The sequence below is a fragment of the Carlito syrichta genome, unplaced genomic scaffold, assembly GCF_000164805.1.
Source record: "Carlito syrichta isolate Samal-C Ts95f unplaced genomic scaffold, Tarsius_syrichta-2.0.1 Scaffold148020, whole genome shotgun sequence".
Lineage (NCBI taxonomy): Eukaryota > Metazoa > Chordata > Mammalia > Primates > Tarsiidae > Carlito > Carlito syrichta.
The window spans coordinates 58860-80025 of record NW_007092116.1 but is presented as its reverse complement, the minus strand read 5'-3'; the positions used below and the strand labels follow the sequence as shown (position 1 = coordinate 80025).

The 21166-nt window shown below is 46.1% G+C and overlaps 1 protein-coding gene across 1 annotated transcript in view; it reads right to left on the bottom strand.

Annotated features, from left to right (window-relative positions):
* The window catches only part of RPTOR (regulatory associated protein of MTOR complex 1), a 173668-nt gene that overhangs the window by 107487 nt on the left and 45015 nt on the right, over positions 1-21166 (bottom strand). Inside the window, exons 5-6 of the mRNA XM_008050496.2 lie at positions 16403-16478; positions 8802-8903 (exon numbers count right to left, since the gene is read on the bottom strand). Of these exons, the coding sequence (XP_008048687.1) occupies positions 8802-8903; positions 16403-16478 (178 nt within the window). The remainder of the gene's footprint in view (positions 1-8801; positions 8904-16402; positions 16479-21166) is intronic.

The following is a 21166-nucleotide window of genomic DNA, read 5'->3' as shown; positions in this document are numbered from 1 at the left end:
TCTGCCTCAGCCAGAATTACAGGCATGCGCTACCACACCTGGCTGATTTTTTGATTTATTGTAGAGATGAGGTCTCGCTGCCCAGGCGGGTCTCGAACCCGCGGGCTCAGGCAATCCACTCACCTCAGCCTCCCAAAGGCACGGGATTACAGGCTGAGCCACCGAGCCTGGCTTCAACTACTTTTTAAACTAAATAACATACTGTGTCTATTGCTCCACATCACTAGATATGTACTGGTCATATCATTCCCAATGGTAGCAGAGTATTTCACTTACATAAATATATATTATTTGTTTAAACAACTTCTTCATGGCCAGATATTTAAATTATCCTAAAAATCTTGCTATTATAAACAATACTATAATAAGTATCCTCATCTCTGCAGACTCACATGATATTTTTTTCCCTAGGATAAATCCAAGTATTAAAATAGCAAGATGAGGGCCAGCATGGTGACTCATGCCTATAATCCCAGCATATTAGGAGGTCAAGCAGGAGGATCACTTGAGCCCAGGAGTTTGAGATCAGCCTGGAAAACATAGTGAGACTCCAACTTATATTTTAAAACAAACAAACAAACAAATAAATAAAATGGCAAGATCAGAACATACATACTTATATAACCAAATTACTCTCTGATTAAACCAATTCACACTTAAAAAACAAACAAACAGGGTCTCTGTTGACCAGGGTGAAGTGCAGTGTCACAATCATAGCTACTTGCAGCCTTGCCCTCCTGGGCTCTCAAGTAATTCTCCTGCCTCAGCCTCCTAAGTAGCTGGGACTACAGGTGTGTGATACCACACCTGGCTAATTTTTTTATTTTATAGTGACAAGGTCTTGCTATGTCAACCAGGCTGGTCTCAAACTCAAAACCTCAAAGGATCCTCCTGCCTCTGCCTCTGCCTCTCAAAGTGGTGGAATTACAGATGTCAGCCGCCACACCTGGCCCAACTCATACTTTTAACAAGATTAACATGGGTCCTCTCTTCCTGCTGTCTTCGCCAGTTAACTGTCAGCACTCACAGGTATCTGACCTTGAGCAAATGACTCAACATCAATGAACTTTAATTTATTAATTCATAAAATGTGAATAACCCAATACCTACCCACAGGGTTTTATTAAATTAAATAACAAAAGTTTGTGGGACAATTCTAGCTCATATTACACTATTATTATTATTTGCCAATATGACAAGTGAAAATATATCTTTTTAATCTTTATTTCTTTGATTATGAGAGAAGTTGAATAATTTTTCAGAGGTTGCTGGATGCAGTGGCTCAAGTCCATAATCCTAGCACTTTGGGAGGCTGAGGCGAGAGGGTTGCTTGAGCCCAGGAGTTTGAGACCAGCCTAGGCAACACAGCAATATCTCGTTTCTACAAAAAATAATGATTTGTGTGGGTGCCAGGTAGGGTGGTATGTGCCTATAGTCCCAGCTATTTGGAAGGCTGAGACAGAATCGCTTGAGGCCAGGAGGTTGAGGCTGTAGTGATCTGTGATTGTGCCACTGTACTCCAGCTGGGTGAGAGAGTGAGACTCCAATTCAAATAATGATAATAATATTTTTTCAGAGATTAACTGGCTATTTCACTAGTAACTGACCATACATGTCCTTATTTTTCTAATTCAATGTTTGGCTTTTTCCTAGTGATATGTAAGAATTCATTATAGGTTAGAGAGAAGGCTTTGCCATATGTTTTGCACATATTTTCTCCTATTGTTATTATATCAAAGTTTTACATGTAGTCAGTTCTATTGATTTTTCTCTTATGATGTCTACACTAGAGGACATGTGCACCAAATTTCTCTGATCCAAAGTGTTTCTATCCACTGGTGCCCTCAGTGGGTATTTACGTCATCCAATGGGTATTTATGGGGCACATGATTTGTGTGGGTGCCATGCTGGGTGCTGGGAGACTAACCACGAACAGTAGGGACCTCCTGCCCATTCTTCACTTGGCCTTAGAGACAGGCATAAAACAAACAACCACATGGTCACCATGCCATGTAAGGGCAGGTAATGCCACGAACATACAGAACTGGGGAGGCCATGGCTTAGTCCAGGGGTGGAGGAAGGTTCTCTTTCCCAGCTGGGAGAAGATGCACAGGGAACAGTAAGGCACCCAGATCCCAGAAGTCATGTGGGGGTATTCCCAGGGTCTAGGTGGAGGAGGCTGAGGCAAGTGACCAGTCTGAGTGAGGACAGTGATGGGGGAAGGCAGGTCCAGCAAGGACCTGCAGATGGTGTGTGGAGAATTTAGTTTATCTTGAGAGCAAGGAGAAGTCACTGACTGATGTTAAGCAGCAGCGCCCCATCCAGTTGGACTGAACCTGAGGGAGGCTGAAATGGGGGGAAGGCGAGTGAATTAGAGTTGACTATGGTGGTGCTGGAGATGGAGATGGGGAAGAGAAATTCCCAAGATATCTGGGAGAGGGTCCTAGAAAAGAAACTTTGGGAGAGAAGATTTGGAAGGAGTTTGAAAACTCTCAAGAAGAGAAAAATAAAAGGACAAAGAGATCAGCAAGGTTGGAGCTGGGGGGCCAATGTAGGGGAGAAGCTGGGGTGGAGTAAAAGGACAGAAGGGAAGGGCCAGGCAGGAGTTAGGAGGAGGGAATGGTGGCCCTCTTGGTCACACGCTCCCAGGGCCTGGCTGGCAAGACTTCTGAGAAGGACCCACTGCAGTCTGGAGCATGGCTCTCAGTGGGGTCGTGGGGATAAAGGCCAGGGATGGACAGGCTGAGGCTTCCCTGTGAAGGGGACAACAGGTATAGGCAGGAGGAGGGGAGGGGTACAGGAAAAGTTGTGGGGGTCCTGCCCCTCCAGGGATCGGAGGTCTCTGGCGGTGTAATGGCATCAGCAATTTAAACTGGAGGGATAGATGTAAAGAGAAAGAAAGTGGGGAGAAAGAAAGAGACTGGACTCCTGCTCAGGTGACCAGAAGCCGTTTATTGAATGCTATCCCAGGGCTTTTATCCCCAAACTCTGCAAAGTCATCATCACAGGAAACAAAGGTAGCATGTGCCTTTCACATGAACAGGTCCAGGTGCACAAAGGACACCCCCCACTCTCAAGCAAATGTTCTTTCATACAAAAGGAAGAACATGAGGAAGAACAACCACAAATTGTCTTTTTGTATCTTATGCTAGCTTAATGTTCCCCAAACCAGTTTCTTATGTGTCCTTAATTGTATTACAACTACAACATCTTGAATTAACATCACACAATGTCTAAACCCAAAACCACCATAGTGAAGTATTAACTTCCATTATTATGTACTAATTCAAACTAGTTTTTATTAAAACAATTGCTGCTATGGTTACACTCTCCTAGCACCAGCTGGCCTAATTCAAACTTCACTGGCCTCCCCTAAATCAAACTGAACTAACCATACTTCTATAATAAAATGGTTACTTAAATTTTCTTAATCTATATAAACTATTTTCTAAAGCCTATATCTATAAATTTCTAAAGGTTACATCAAGAGAACCTGTGACCTGCACTAAGGCTCCTCAATGTGACTCAAAGTCAAACTTAAATTGTGATAAAGTATAAGACCATAAGCCGTGGAGAATGGGAACAATAGACTCCTAGGTTTAGCTGTGTACGTTCAGGTCTCAGAGTTTTCTGTTAGAGCCAGCTGGAGCTTTTCTTGGTAGTTTGTGCCAAATGGAAAAGGAGGGAGGGAATGGGTCAACAGCTCCTGAACACATCCTAGTGGTCACGGGGTCAACGGCCCTTCTTGATCCCTAATGCTCAGTGGGCTTCTGTGGCTGGCTCCCAACAAAAAGTGACAGTTGGTAGAAAGAGGAAAGGGCCAAGCAAGGCTGGTGGGGAGGAGAGGAGGAGATCCTGGTGTGTCCAGCTGTGACAGCAGAGAAAGAGCCACTGGCCCTGGTGGTGAATGTGGCCTCTATTCACCTCTCTGTATACTTGGAGCCTGCATTCACAACCAGTTTCAAGAAGGTCATAGGAGAGGCATGTTTTCATGTTTTGGAGATGTTGGGAGGTTTTTTGATTAAGAAGCTGGGAGAAGAACATAGAGGCTGCTCACAGGCGACATCTGACTCGGAATCAGATCCCTCTCCTATACCTGACTCATACATACAAAGGTGATCATATGCCGATGCTGCCTGGAAATTAGTTTGAGAGGCAAGGCAGAGGAAAAAGTTTGGGCGTTGGGATCAAGCTGACCTGATTTAAACCTGCCTCTACCACCTCCTAACAACAGTATGGCTTAAATTACTAACTTCTGGAAACTTCAGTCTCCTTATCAAGAAAAGTAGAGATAATTACATTTGACTTGGGCTTATTCTCAAAGTTAAATGAGACAAAGTGTGTAACATGTCTCACACAACATTGTGCAGCACGAGGCTGCAGCATGAGGGTGCTTGACCTGCAGTTTCTGGGTGTCTCCACCTCTCAGAACGAATCTTGGTGGAGAACTAAGTTGCCTGCAGTTCAAGTTTCTAGATGACTCAGGAAGAGGAAAGCCTTCTGTCTACCAGGTCTGTGGGAGGAGGCATTTCTAGTCTTTGTTGCAATCTGTCAAAAATCAAAGACATCAAATACATCTAAAGCTTACAAAGATTGTTTTCTGATTCCCTTTGTGATTTAATACACCGTAAATTGGGACAAAGTTCTGTTTTTAAGGTCAAGAGTTGCAGTACGACTGGCAATGAAGAAATGGTAGCATGGGGCTAAGAGGCCCAACCAAGAGCAGTTCTTGTTATTGTTTTGCAAGAATGCTAACCTAGCAAGAAAGAGTCTCCTTTTAACATGTTACTTAAAAGTGACTAAAGCAAAAAGGGACCCTAGTTCATAATCACTACTGTGACATGATCCTCTTAGTGTCCTACCGTAAGAGCTACACGTGTTGATGAAACACACATTGATGCCTTGCTAGCCCACTTGCCTGAGAGTCAGTCTGAGGACTTTAGGCAATGTAGGATTGTGCTGTGATCATTATTATTGCATTTGAAAATATACATCATCAATAGAGAGTAATGGGGAAAATGTCAAGTATTGGTTTTCTCAAAAATTACATCATCTTTGCTGTTTCTACTGTTGATTTACATTAAAAAAAAAAACTGAAGCCCAACATAAAATTATGTTAAAAATAAAGTTTGGATTTTGTTTATTTAGATTGTATTTAAAAATAAAACACAACACTCCTGTTTCAGACCACCCCGGGAACTATGGACATTATAGTGATAAATGTTGGTGAGCTGAACGAGTTACTGAGATTTCTTTTTGTCTGTGGCAATCCAAACCAAAGAGTAATAATGGCTATATGAATACCAAAATTAAAACAGAGTTGCTAAGGTCATCAAATTTCACTCGCTTTTGTACAAAGAGAGTGCTTGGGTGCCTGGAGACCTACTGGGAGAGCTGCCTCATGAAATAGACTCTCCAGTGCCAGCCCTGGAATGCCAGACATAGCAGGCCAGGCTGCCCAGGGCATCTGACAATGAGCACCATCTTGGAGTCCCCAACATGTACAACATGTATAATAATAACACTCCACCTTGATATCAATCCTGAACAATACCTCAAATATATTTGTTAAAAAAAAGAGATGCACTGAGAAAAATAGGGTTTTCCCAATGAAATGCTCATGTTCATTTGCAAGATCTGTGTAAAGGGACTAAAATTTTATTCTATAAAATCATTTTTGTCCTCTTTTTTTCTATAACACCGAATTCTCCATTCCTCTACTGGGGCTTCTTGCTCACATGCTACCTGAGAAGGTTCATTCAGCAATGTCAAGCTCCAGGCAGAATCACCAAAGCTGGAAGACTAAATGCATCAGGGCTTCACCAGGCTGCAATATTGGAGAACTCCTCATAAGACGACAGTGTCCAGCAAACATCATCAAAAAATTGGGGGGAGATAGCAATTATTTTTTATAAGCATAATATTTTCCTTTCTGCTCTTTCTGTTGATTTATGTTTTTAGAAGGTAAAAAAAGAACACCAAGGCTGGTGAGGAAAGGCCTATTTCCAGATTCCCATTCACCTGAGCAGCTGCAAATCAGCTGGGCCTGATGGAACATCTCATGGGGCTCTGGAAGGTCATCGGCTAATGCCTTTGAGTTTGTGGGTGAACGTTTGCTCTGACTTATGAAATAAGTAGCAGGAATGTGAAAAACTATGAAGTGTGTAATAATATTCTCTCTCCCTTAAGTAATATTTTCTGAATTTCCAAGGCACTACAGGATAATTTATGGATAACAGGGTCTATGCTTTGGCAAAATAAAGGTTCTTAAGATAAAGCATGGGGAGTTAACCAAACTAATGACAAAGAAGCTGACCCCACGGGCTGAAACAAATGAAGCTCGTGCTCCTTTGCATTTTGTCTTTCCTTATTTTCTTTTTAAGTAAAGGTTTACCCATTGATCCAGGTTGGGCATGGCCCAGGAGACCGACCCCTCTGTAATGATGAAAAATCTGCTGCTTACATTTGTGTGAAAGATCACACAGGAAAGCCTCACTTTCTTTTCACAGAGTTATTTTCCCTTATTCCACCATCAGGTCTTCTCTTTCCCTGAGGGAATGTGGATTGTAAATGAAACATTAAAAAAAAAAAAAAGTCAATAGAAGGCCATTTACAAAAGGATTATTTGCCAGACCCAAAAGAACTGGATTTAACATGCTTGGAATGGTGCCCATGCTTTGGAGAAGGACCAATTTTACTCCATCACAATGTTGAAATACCAGGAAGGTCAGTGGGAGAGCCAGTTTCCTCAGAGGGGCATTCTGGGGACCCAGGTGACCAAGAGGAGCTATGGAGAACAGTACTATCAAGTCCCCAATCCTGGCTGTTGCCTCAGTCACCCAACCACCTTCCTACACTCATGGAAAGAGAAAGTATCAGCCTTTGGCAAATGTCCAGTTCTGTTGCTGCTATCATGGCATTTTTTTGGTTTTGAACATTAGCTTGCCTATTTGTTTACAGCACACCTTGTCATCTCAGGATGGTCTTAAACTAATCTAAAAGTATACAAGAGAAACAGTAATAATTTTTGCATTTAAAAAAATCAGAAAAGAGACAGTCATAATATACAAAAAGCACCAAAAGTATGTGAAGTGAAATGTGGCACATTTTTTTTTAATAGATAGGGTCTCCCTGTGTTGCCCAGGTTGGCCTGTAGGGTGCAGCTGATCCTCCTGCTTCAGCTTCCAAAGTACTGGGAATACAGGCACATACCAACATGCCCAGCTGGCACAGTGTTATTCTTTGTTGCCCATCTGGTTACTAATGCCAGTGAGGACAGGCTACTGTGAACGTTTTTATAACATTTATACGCACTTTTCCTTCTCTCCTTTTACTGGTCAAGATTCTTGGGGCAAGGTCCCGATCAAGGTAAAGCCTCCATCCCGTTGTAAGCACAAGGCATCAGCTGTCAGCAGCAGAGCAGACTAAACAGCGGAAGGGAGGGCTGCCATGTTCCATGCCATGACAGAGATAAACTGTTCCCCTGGTTTTTAAATGATCTCTCAGAAGGAGGAGCGAACATTTGGTCTAGTGAAGATCGATGGTGCTATCCATCACAATGTGGTTAGCGGCCTTAATAAGAAGCTACAAGCCCTCCTGGAAGGAAGAGAGGCGGTTGTCCTTGGACAGGCAGATGATGAGACTCATGTCCCCAATTCATGGAGGCCAAGTAACCTAATCAACTTTCTGGGGAAGGTGATGACCTGCCAACTCTCAGAACTTAGCACCCCACCCCGGAGGTGGGGCTATTCCTCTCCACTTGGTGACTGACACAAATTTAAACAGACAAGGTAGAGGGGCTTCTTTGCTCCCCTCCTGCTGCTGGGACAACCCTTCCCTACAACCACCCACAGCTTTTCACCAAGTTCAACTGTCCCACACAATCACAAAAATTCTTTTCCAGCTTCTAAAGTGAGTTATTAGACTATGATGTCTACTACACCGACCAGTAGTTTTTAAACTCCTTTGACTCTGACCCAGCATGCCCACACACCTCCCCTACAAATATGCATTCATAGAGACATAAGTTTGTGAAATATTTCTAAAGTTACTGTCTGTGATGGACTCTGAAATTTCTGTCCCACTTCATCCTATCTCATAAACAAAAAATCGGCTGGCAGGACCCACATAACTGATCTCCCAACCCACAAACAGGCCACACTCCGCACGTGAACAGCACTGGCACAACACGGGCCACATGAGTGGCTGGCATCTGAATGGCACACCCAGAAAGGGCCTATTTCTTACAGCAGCCGCTGTGACCAGCCCCCATACCCATGAAAGGAAATGCTGATGGCCTCCAGGATTTGTGCAGTTCTTGTAGTCACTAACCGAGTCGTTGGGTTATGACACCCAGCATGGCTCGTTTATGATTCACTCAGTGAACTTCTTCCCTTGCCACCCAGGACTGATTGACATTCCACGGCCTTCCAGAGAGGAGGCAATGATGCTGAGAGCCTGCACTGAAACGGAGTTCATTTGCAGCAGCAATTCATCAATTCCTAAAGTGGGGAAGGCTGGCTGATGATATCCCAAATTTATGGGATGGAGGAAGGGAATTCAATGTCTTTAGTAGGAAAGCCGTTAGAAGTAAATATGCAGTCAGTCCCAGTGACTTCTATTGAATTTGTATGATTTATTCACCCAAATGACCTCTGGCCTAGGCACAGCCATCAGAGTGCAGTGCGGCTGGTGTTTCACAGACCCTAGTGCTCAAAGACCAGCCCTTGGGGGCAGCAGAGGTGAGTGGCTTCCTTCCCACAGGAGACCACAGCAATCTGGCCCAGTCTGAAGAAACTCACCTGTAAAACAATGGGCAGCTGTTCAGGTGGGTTCCGGTTCTCCACGCCCATGGTGAGCCACACCTGGAATGCAGTCAGCTGCTCGGCAAAGAAGGGGCTGTGCTGTGGGACAAGCAGAGCAGAAACTCATTAGGGCCACCATCCCTAGATAGCCTGGCTCTACACACCCAGCCACCTGTCAAGCTCCAACAAGGCTGTATGAAGTACCCTCCTGCAGGACTACAGCAATTGGAATGTGTGAAGACCAGATGCCACTAAGGATTCTGGCTCGGGCACCTGCAGAGATGGAGTTACCTTGCTGAGCTGGAGGACTGAGGGAGAAGCATGTTGGGAACCCAGCTTTAGACATGCGAGCTCACGACATCTGCTGGAGAAGTGAGTGACATGCCTGGGGCAGCTGACCATGTGAGTCTGTGCATCAGGAGGTAGGTCTTGCTAGGGATACACATTCAGGAGTCGGCAGCACGCCACTCTTTTTAAAGTGAAGTGAGGACTGAGCCTGGGCCCTTCAATATGTAGAGACCAAGGAGATGAGGTAGACTCAGAAGGGGAGGCATCAAAGGCACACCGTGGAGGGACACCAGGCAGGAAGTGTTTCAAAGATGATATGGTGGGCAGAGCAGTGTCATAAACTGTTGCTGGGTCAGGAAAGACAAAGGTCAAGAACTGATAGAGAACGCGTCCAGCAACGAGAACAGTCTGGGGTAGGACAACAGCATGGCCGAGTGAGTACAAAACAGAAGAGAATTTGGAGGCATAAACACAGACAATTCTTGCAGGAATTGGGCTGCAGAGGGGAAGGAGAGAAATGGGTAGAAGCTGGAGGGGGATGGGGTGAGGAGGAGCGTATTACAGATGGAGAGAAATGGGTATGTGGAGGCTGATGAGAAGGGCCTTGTTGAGGAGGGGCTGACGATAGGGAGAGTCTGCTAAAGGACATCCTCAGGCAGGCTGGGGGATGGGACTGGGCACAGAAGTGGGGCTGGCACAGGTGAGCAGGACAGCCCTCCATGGGAACGGGTAGGAGGCCAAACTGTGAGCTGAGATGCAAAGTAGCGCAAGCATGGGATGAGGGAATGTGCAGAAGTCTTCTGTCAACTGCTTCTGTTTCCTCACTGAAACAGGAAATGCTGATATCCTCTGGAATGAGGTCTCAAAGAGGTGTTTGAGCTGGACAGAGAGGAGGTACATGATGGGGAGGGGATGGCACTAAGGAGATGCTTGGGTTCAGTTAGCAGAACTGAAGGCCCTTTTGAGGAGTGACCACAAACAAGTTCAGTGGGCCATGTCGCATGGGCCTTCCTCCTCCCTGCATTAGCTTGGCCATGGGGGCACAGGCTCAGATGGGGGATTTACTTGGGTACCATGGAGTAGGTGGGCAAAGGGAGAGAGGGGTAGGTGGGCAAGGGAGGCTGCCCAGGTGGTAGGCCTGCTGGGTCCGGGGCTGGTGAGTGGGAAGGGCCACTGAGATCAGAGTCATGGGGGGCGGCCACACGGTGGGATTGTCAACATTTACTTGTTCCTACACCGGGGTTAGAGTGGGGAGGCCATTACCAGTGACGGGGACCAGGGAAATCCCAGCAAGGAGTGGCTCAGGCAGGCGGGAGGATGAGGCCATTGGAAGAAAGTGCAGGAACTGAGCAGTCAAGCAGGAAAGACCTGATGATTTCCATTCGTTAGAGAATCATTTTCACTTAATACACAGCACTGCCTTCTCTGAGTCCCAAGTACAAAGAACTCAAGAATTAGTAGACTCTCTCCTATTCACTCTCCTCTCTTCCCCACTCTCTTTTTTTCCCCCAGGGGGAAAAGTGGGTGGCTGCCAGTCAGAGATGTGCATGCCTGTTGGGGAAGCAGGGAGGGTGGGAAGGGATCCTTCCCTCAACTAGCCAAGGCAAGAATGGGCTGCCTTGGGTTCTGAGTGTGGACATGGGCACATGGGGAGCAGAGCATGGTACCTCTAAGCCCAGCCACAGGCTAGTCCATGGCATACCTCCACAGAGCGACCTCCACAGAGGAACCAACACAGAGTAGTTCCACCAGGGACCTCCACAGAGAAATCTCTACACAGGGACCTCCAAAGAGCAACCTCTACAGAGCAACGTCCACAGAGCAACCTCCACAGAGCAACCTCCTCAGAGGAACCACCACAGAGGGACCCCACAGGCAGAGTCCTATGTCGCCTCATAAAAAGTGCCACGTGAGGATTCAGCAGAGAACATTTACCATGTAGGAATTTGTGTCCTTGTGAAGTCAGTTTACATACAGTTAACTACACTTAGAGGGCAACCTATGAAGTTGGAACGGAGCCCCCAAAGTGATTTTCCTGTTTTCAAGTGTGAATTATTCATAAATTGGTTTAAAAATTCTTGTCAAGAGCCCCCTCCTCCACATCCCAAGAGAAGGTAATTACACTGAGTTAGAAAAGCCTTTTGTCTGTGAATGGAATTCAGGTAATTCAGATAATTGCATCTCTTTTTCTGTCAAATCAGCTTTTGCCTCATGGAGACTTTCACATGTTGCTCACTGCTGGAGTAACCACTCCATGTAGGATGATAAAAAATCCTGGTAATTCATCTAAAACTGACAAATCAGAAAAGCACATCTTTGCCAGCTAGGTATGCTGTAAGGTTTGTTAAGCTTCCTTAAACAATAGGGAAATGAATAAATGAGAGCAACCACTCAACATAAGGGTGGCTCAACATTTTAAATAATGTTCCATAAAACATCTCGCAAGCTGCTCCACATGTCTCTAACGATGATTCACAGAACAGATGTTTTTGGCCAAATCTCCCAGATTTCCTCCAGAGCATGTCAGAGCTCCTGTGTAGATTCTTGGGGGTGTGGGGGAGATAGCATTCCATGATGAGTGTCCAGGAGGAGAGCTCACAAACATCCTGGTAGACTGAGGGTCTGAGTCACCTGGCCATAACCACACACTCAGGCCTCCCAGGATGATTCTGACACTTGGTGTTTTGCTCTGGTGTCAGCCCATGTGTCAGATAACTTGGCATTCTCAAAACGGGTGCAACAGACTGAAAATGGGAAGGTCAGCTGAGAGTGCCTCAGTCACACTTAACAACCGGAGCTAATCCATCTAGACTTTACTACTGTTAATCTTGACACACTGGCTACATTTCTCATTTGCTATCCCTGATCCAAACATTCTGAGATGGCTGGTGACTGTCCTGACAGTGGTGTGATATACTTGCCACTTCTGATGATCTCACTGCTTAAAGAGGGAACAAAAGCTGCCAAGTGGTCAGGAACATTTTCATTCTACTCACTTGTATGCCCGCTCTGTTTGCAGAGGGCTCTCTTTAATCCTCCCATGAAAGTCAATCATCCCAACCTTCCCACTGTGTGGGAAGCCTTCTGCCCTCTCTTCCTATACCAATAAACACCAATTTTGATAGGATTCTATTTCATTGGTAATAAAGATAAATTAGAAAATGAAAATTTAGAAGATACCATTTACAACCATGTTGATGGGCTAGAGGATTCAATATTGTGGAATGTCTACTTCTCCCAAATCAATCTATAGATTCACTGTAATCTCAATCAAAATCCCAGCAGGTTCTTTGCAGAAACTATAAAACTGATTGTAAAATTCATGGAAATGCAAAGGACCAAAAGCAACCAAGGCAATCTTGAAAAAGAACAAAGCTGCAAGACTTAGTCTACCAGTTTAAAAACTGTCTTCTAAGGCTTTCATAATTAGGACCGTGTGGTACTGGCATAAGGACAAAGTGGCCAATGAAAGAGTTAGAGAACAGAAACAGCCCACACATAGATGGTCCCAGGCTTCAATGCAAGCAACAATGGGAAACTGGATATTCACACGGGGAAAAAGTATCTCATACCACACATGCCATCGAATTTTGGATGGCCTACACATCTATATGTGAAAGGGAAAGACACAAAAACTTCCAGAAGAAATAAAAGCGAACATCTGCTCAGGATGTTCATCTCAGAGTAAAGAATTCTTAACACAGAATATTAAAAGCCCTAACTATAAAAGAAAAAATGACATATTAGAACTTGTTAAAATAAAGAATTTTTGTTCATCAAGGAAAACATTTAAAAAGTGAAAATGAGTCTGTGCATGGTGGTGCATACCTGCAATCCTTGTCTGTTGGGGGACTGAGGTAGGAGGATCACTTGAGGCCAGGAGTTCAAGACCAGTCTGGATAATACAGCAAGACCCCCCATCTCCACAAAACAATTTTTAAAAAAAATTAGCTGGTGTGTGACACGTCTGTAGTCCCACCTACTTGGGAAGCTGAGGCAGGAAGATTGCTTGAGCTTAGGCGTTTGAGACTACAGTGAGCTAATATTGTGCCACTGCACTTCAGTCTGGGTGACAGAGCAAGACCCTGTCTCTAAGAAAGGAAAAAAGTGAAAATGAAGTCCACAGAGTGAAAAAAGATACTCATAACACATGACAAAGTATTTGGATTCAGAATATATACAGAACCACTACAAAACAGTAATAAATAATATGAAAGAAAAATGTTAAAAAAACTTGAACAATTTACAAAAGAGGATATTCAAATGGCCATTAAAAAATATGAAACAATGCTCTATTAACCATCAGGGAAATATACAATAAGATCTAAAGGAAATAGCTTTTCACACCGAACCATAATAGCCAAATAAATAAACAGCAACTAAAACTCTCATACACTGCGGGCAGAAGTGTAAATTGACTCAGCCACTTTGGAGAACTGTCTGGAAGTATCTAGGAAAAGCGAATACATGCAAACCCTATCACCCCAAAGCATCACTCTTAGTGGATACACCTGGCAGAAACGTGCACCTATGTTCACCAAAGCCATGTGCAAGAATGAGCAGTACCTGCAAGAAGAGTCAGGCGAATGTGCTTCAAGCACAAAACTGGTGGTGGGGTGCCAAAAAAGTTAGTATTGAAGATAGATAATATTTTAATGGAATATTTAAAATCAATGCAACAATCTATAATGAACAAAATATCAGCATTTTGAATAAAGACATTATCAGTATGACTGATTTTTCTTTCACCTCAGGCTTCAATACCACAGGGCGTGGCCCTAGCCATCAATATTTGTGAGGGTCAAAAATTAGAAACTCAAAATGCCCACTGGTCCTGGAATGGGCAGATGAATCTTGGAATGTTCAGACAACTTTGCAATAAGAATGAGCTATGGCTATGAGCAACAGCCATACTGTTTTGTGAAAGCAGGCAGACACAAAGGCTATATTCTGCGTGACTCTACCTATCCAAGTACAAAACTGGGCAGGAAGGCGGTTGCTCTTGGGGAAAGCAGTGGCCAGAGGAATCTGAAGGGGTCTTCTGGATGTTGCTGATGTTCTCTTGCTTGATTTGGATGCTGGTTACACATGTGTGTTCAGCTTGTAAACATTCATCAAGATGTACATTTATGATGTGCACAATTTCTATATGTATGTTACACCTCCAAAAAGGTAAAAACAAAAACAAAGTATGTGATCCATATCAGCTGTCTTTCCCTGTACTGACACCCCAATATGAGGAGAGAATTCCTACATCCCGAATATTGATTTTAGTAGGTTAGAAATGATATAGTAAAATCCTTGAAAAGATACTTGGCAAAGATACCTGGCATGGAAACATAAGTATTCAGTTTAAAAGGAACATATGTACAAATAGAAACTGCATCATTTTATATAAGAGCAGACAGCTATGAGCTCTTGAAAGTGCAAAGTGAAGTCATGCTTACAGTACAGAAAAGCCAAAGTTTCATGAGGTTTGCTAAACATCAGTTTGTAACAGCCTCCGTGGGAGAGTGCAGGCCCTCGAGGGCCACTCTGGTGGGACACAGGGCGGGCATGCCTGTGCGAGTGGGGTGGGAAGGCAGCATCTATGAAGGTTTGTGACTCTGAAGGAGACCTTACCCCTGCCCCAATGAGTTTCCAGTCCAGAAGAGAAGAAGGGAAGACCTTTTGTCTAGAAGCCCAACAGTTGATGCCAAACATACTGTAGGAGCCAAGGGAAGACCACACTAACTTCCACTTAGGGTTTAAAGTCCAGGGTGGGAGGTAATGCATGTGAAAATGCATTCTAAAAAAGATGGATTGATGGATGGATAGATATGTGAGAGACCAAGTATAGTAAAAGTTAATCGCAGAAATAATAGTGGGTATAGGGTGCTTACTTTACAATTCTTTCAGGTTTGCTCTAGGTCTGAAATTTTTCACAAAATGTTACCAAAAAAAAATCAAAAGAAGATAAAAAGAGGAGGACCTTTTAAAAGGCCCTTCGTCCAGTCATCTCAACCTTGGGGCACATTAAAATCATCTGAGTTATGATACACCCCCACATATGTATACCACATGTATGCCCACACATATGTCATATACCCAGGCCCGATTCCACAGGTTAAAAGTTTCCCTGATGACTGTGATGTGCACTAAAAATTAAAAACCTTTGTAGAGAGTAGAACTCTTCCTGGCTATCAGTGACCTTGGCTGTAGTTGTCTGTGAGCAATGACCTGTGTAGGAATATACAAAGGAAATGTACCATGTGCATGTAGCATGTTACCGAAGAACTTTACCTATATTAACTCACTTAGTGCTTGCAATGTCCCCTTGAATTGGATACCACCATAATTCTCCCTTTAAATGGGACACTGAGGCACAGGAAGGTTATGTAACTTGCCCAAGGGGGCACAGCTAGGCAGTGGCTCTGAAGGCCAACACGATGGTCTCTTGGGAATGACTAGAGATGAGGGTGTAGGGGAAAAGGTCCAAGTGACCTGACCCCATCCTCACCCTCGGCTATGTTCTCTCAGCCTCAGCACGCAGCTGGAGTGCTTGTCCAACTGAGCCTTTGCCTAGACTACCCGCCTACTCCATTCCTGGCCCCTGTGCCCTCCATATACTCTGATGATTTCTAACTTATGCTCAGCATTGATGTCAGTGACTCTCCTCTTTTCTCAAGGGTTTCTTGAGGGCAGGAACTGGGTCTTATTCATCTATATTCACACTCTGTGCCTCACACATAGCAAATGCTCAACAAATAAAAAAACCATGAGGGGCGTATGGTGAGCTGCTGCGAAGAGTCCTGGGTGAAGGCAGATTTGCCTGTGAGTGCCAAAAGTAGGGACAAGATCAGTCCAAGAGGAATGCAGCTTTCTGCCACCTGTGCAGGGTGGCTGGGGATGAGACATTCCCCTCAGGCCACAGCGTCACACCCTCGGCAATACCAGTTATGGGTCACTGTCCCACCAGGTTAAGAGCCAAGGAACTTGGGGAGATCCATGTTCATTCACAGTTGAAAGGCTGGAATATGTACCACAGCTCACCACTCATAGGGGTGGGAAGGCTGCATTAAGAAAAGCAGATTTACAACAGCAACACTGGGAGATAAGATTCTTTTTAAATCTGACCGTTTCAAAATCTGACTTTAATTAGCTGGCCAATCTTTTAAACTCTATTAACTACATTCTCTCCAGGCCAGTGAACAAACTCTCTGACACCTTAGAGTCCTGGAGGATACCTCCAGACTGGAGGCTTTGCAGTCCAGGCGCCCAGAGAAGTGGTCACTGCTACAAATGCACAAGATGGCCTTGGAGGGACTCACCCTGAATGCAGTGCCTTCCTCAATGATTGTTGGCAGCTGAGACAGACAGATGTCGACGGCGAGGTCCCAGGCTTGCCTGGGGAGAGAACAGAAGAGCACCCACAAAGCATTATTGTCTGGCTCAGCAGTGATGGGCACCTTATGGGGCAAAGGAGGAGCCTTCCATGCCCTGGGCAGCAGGGGTCTGGGTGGAGACCTGGATTGCTGGGTGGGGCACATGTTTATAGCCATCCTGCACAGCATACAGAAATGACATAGGCTGCAGAAAATGCCCAAAGGGAGGCCGGGTGAGAAGGTGGTGACCCGGAATCACTGGCAAGGAGTCCCATCATAAGCCCAGGAAAAATAAAGAAATCAAAGAAATATATCCCATTCTCTAGTGTGGCTTCTGGCCCCAATTTGAACCCATTCAGCATGCAGCCCATGTGCTCCAGGCAGCTATGGTCCCTGTGGAGGCTCTGGTAGGGACAGCATCACAGAGGAACATGGGTGAGATGCTGAGGTCAGGCCAAAGCACTGTATCAGGAATAGCCAGTCAGCATGGGGCCAGGAAAAGCTAGCCTCTGTGGCCAGGACTGAGTCCCAAGCTGTCACAGTGCTGTCAGGACCTGTACCTCTTATCTGACCTGGGCCCCTGCAGGTCAGGGTACACCAGTGACCCCACAGATCAATTGGGGATGTGACTCAGCCTTCAAGGACAAGACCAGTGGTGCTTTAGGGTGAGAGGTGACAGTCTCTCTGATAAGTGGACTTGGTCACAGTCACTGGTTTTCTGTGGTATCAGGCCCCGGCTCAACATACCTACTAAAGGGCAGCATCTCCTCCATAGGCATCTGGCTATGCTTGCCAGGCGTCGTTCCAGAGACATTGTGACCAGGCAGGCACTGTGCTCTGCTCAGTGTCAAGTCAGCCCTTTGGGTTCAGTTTCTAACTCAGGCATAAGAGCCCATAGCAGGATGATGTCTGTGGCTTCATAAACACATGCTCTTATGTAATTCTGGGGGAATGGGAACTCAGAGCCTCTGAGCAGTCTGGTTGCTCTTACATAAGTGTCTCTGGCAAGCAGCTCTGCTCCATGCAGTCGCTGAATGGCCAAGAGCAAGGAGAATGGCAAGAGCTTGGGCCTGAAGTCAGACAAGTCAAGGTTCAGAGGACTTTTTTGAAAATCTTTTTTCTATGTGCATAATTTGGGGCATAATTTTTCTTCTTTTTTGAGTTGGAGTCTCACTCTGTCGCCCAGACTGGAGTGCAGTGGCCACTCGCGGCCACCGCAGCCTCAACCTGCTGGGCTCCGGCGATCCTTCCGCCTCAGCCTTCCGAGTAGCCGGAATTACAGACATGTGCTACCACGCCTGGCTGATTTTTTGATTTATTGTAGAGATGAGGTCTCGCTGCCCAGGCGGGTCTCGAACCCGCAGGCTCAGGCAATCCACTCACCTCAGCCTCCCAAAGGCGCGGGATTACAGGCTGAGCCACCGAGCCCGGCTCATTTCTTTTTTTAAATAAACTTTTAACTTGGAACTTTTAGACTTACAGAAAATTTACAACAACAGTACTGAAAATTTCCCTATAGAGCGTCTCCAAGCCTATTTCAAAATTTATAGACAAGAAGGCGATACCTACCTGCAATGTCTCCTCAGGTCTTGATACACTGAGCATAGGTAAGGCCAGCACTCACTAAAGACTAGTTATTTTCCGAAGTAGATAACTTTGTTGCTTTATGACAAGTCTGATAAGTTAAAATGTTTGGCAGAAAGGTGAGGAAAAGGAATGGGATGAAGAGAATTGGTATTTATTTAGTGCTAGTCAGCAAACTGTGGACTTTTCATGTGAACTCATCTAATCTTCAAATCTATCTGCAGGGAGCTCGCCCATCTTACTGATGAAGCTCAGAGGAATGGGGTGCCATGCCCAGGGTCACACGGTATGTGGGGAGCAGGGATTCAAACCACAGTCTGACCCCAAAGCTGTGCACGCAGCTAGCCAACCCCAGAAGTTTGGGTCACCCCTGGATCTGGAATCTCTGTATCCTCCGACCCCAGCACTACAGAAGCCCCCATGTGTTGAGATTCTCCCTGGGCTCTCTGTAGCTCTGCAAAGCTGACTTATTGTCCAGGGATGGCTGTCGCCTGGTGGGCTTGCAGGAAGCCTTCCCTCTGTGACGGAGGTGCCACTGTGGCCTCAGACATAGCTCTCCTGAGGCAAGGAACCCACCGAGGCCCCATGAGACCCAATCCTTTCTTTTTTTCCCCTCCACTTTATCGAGGTGCCAAAACCAACCATGGCTGGTTGGTTGTTCATTTCAGTCTTCTTAGAAAACAAACTGAGACAGGGAGGCCAAACCAGCAGTTAAGGATACAAGGAGGGGAAGCACACAGGTGGTGCCTTAAGATCCTCTGATCTCCACCACAGCTGGTCCTCTGCTCCTTCATTTCTTCTGGAGAAGTGACCAGACCAGAGGTCGCAGAGACGGTTGGCATGTGGGCCGCCCCTTGGGTTGACTGACATCTACATTGCATTGCTGCATCTACACAACCAAGTGAGAGTGGGAGATGGGCTTGGTACAGCCTGGCAGGACTCACAGCTCCTGGCAAAAAGACCATGCTGAGGCACCCCTTGATGGTCAAGCTAGAAGATACCATGGATGACAAGGTGTTCCTGTGCTTCCTCCCCCTGTTGGGGACCCACTGGCATGTGGCTGAATACCCAGCATTCCTGGAAGACTATGTTGGCTGCTCTTTGGCTATGGCCTCCTCCCCATCCTCCTCTCCTGCCAACCTGTGGAGCCATGGTGGTAAGAGGACAGGCACAGGAATGACAGCCGAGGGTAAGATGCCTGCTCTACTAATGAATAAGACTGGTCTAGGCATGGAGGCAAGTGGTCTAGAGAGGGCTATATGGAGGATGAGGAAGCAGGAGGGGATAACCCTACCAAAACCCTTCATCAAACCCCCATGCCTGGGCAGGGGTCCTGCCCTGTAGGTCCTTCCTGTCTCACAAAGTCACTAACAGGCACTGCCAGAAACCACTCTCTCTCACATCTCCCTGACTCCTGCCCATTCCCCAACATGTGTTCCAGATCTGAAGAACAGATCTCCACACATGAAGATGAAGCCAGCTGTGTGTGCGTTGAGGAAGTGGTAAGAGCAGGGGCCGGCAGGCGGCCTGGTGTGCTGGAGACAGGCAGGAGCCAGGAGGCCCGAGTGGCCTGGGTCCAGGAAGATAGAGGGAACAGCACAAATGCTAAGAGCCTGCAGGTCAGAGAGGCTCTGCTTGGGTCCCAGGAGGACGTGCGGTGGCAGGGTAGTGAGGCCGGAGATCAACTAAGAGGTTCCTCAGTGCTAAAAGTTAATTTCTAAAGATGGCCAATTTGGAGTCTCCTGTGTCTCTAGAACTTCTGCACTTCCATGTCCTTCCCCCACCCCTGCTGCTCTTGGTGGTCTTGCCAGGCAGCCTGGGGTCTCCTACCTCCCATGGGAGCTGTCCCCACCAAGCCCACAGTGGCTCTACAAGCCACCGGGGTAATGCACTTCCCGTTATGAATGACCACTCTGTCCCTCTAGAGTTTTCCCTCTTGGATTTCCCGAGGCTTTCTCCTCTGACTTCCCTCCCATCATGATGAACACGTCCCCTGTGCCATGCTGCTGTGGCTCTGCTGCTCCTATCCCCTCTTATGTGCTCTCCTCATATGCTCTTATTCTCACTCGTGGCACCCACCGCCGCCCTCTCACTGATGTCCCCAGACACTGTTGAAAACAGACTCCCATCTCTCCCTGGAGCCCCAGACCTCAAGTCCGAGTCCATAGAAGGACCAGTTAGGTCCAAACTAGACCTAACCCTCTTGGCCCGTCCCTGGGATTCCCAGGTTTGAGCAATGGCCTTCCCAGGAACCCCAGTCTCCTTCTCCTCCTTCCTGCTCTGCCCTTCCCTGTTGGAGCCTTAGTGCTGCCCACGTGGGTTGTCAGGACAGCCTCTTCCTCATAGGCCCCTCCACTCTCACCTGGCAGGCCCATCTGAACTCTGCCTTTTCTAAGGCTCTAACACCACGCTCCTTAGGCCTCTTGGCAGCTCTCCACCTTTGTGTGGCACCCAAGCCTGGCATGCCTCAGCACCTCCTACATCTTGAGTTCCATCTCTCAGATGTCCCTGAAGGTACCCTGGCATCCAGTCTGCTTGTCTAGTGCCTGACACATAGTAGATCTTCAATAAACATTTGTTGAATGAGAGTGAAGGGAAGCATTAAAGCAACCTCTAGCTCAAAGAGCAGCCCAGTGTGATTCTGAGAAAAGGGGAAGGAGAGAAAAGAAGCCTTGACTGCGATGAAACTGGGTTCTATTCTCTTCTTGCTGCCAACCAGTTGTGGCCTTGGAGAACATGAGGTAGCCATGTAGGGGGCCACTCCGTGAACTTTGCCACCTGGCTCTAGGGATTTGGGCTCACAGCTTTATCTCTCTAGGATCAGTTTCTCCAACTGTGAAGTAGGCTAACCATCTGTCTCCCTCATAAGGTCCTTGTGAGATTGTGAGATGATACAAAGGCCTTGGTAGACCCGCTGACACAAAGCAGTTGGTCAGAGATAGTTGTTCTCCTGCCCAACCAACATGAACTCTAAACCAGAATCAAACAATCACCTTACTTTCTGTACGGCCACAAATTAAAAAGTGTTAATTCCCATAGACACAAGTGGAGAATCTCTTATTCAATTAAAAATGCTTGGAACCCGAAGTTTTTCAGATTTCAGAGTTTGTCCAATTTTGGAATTTT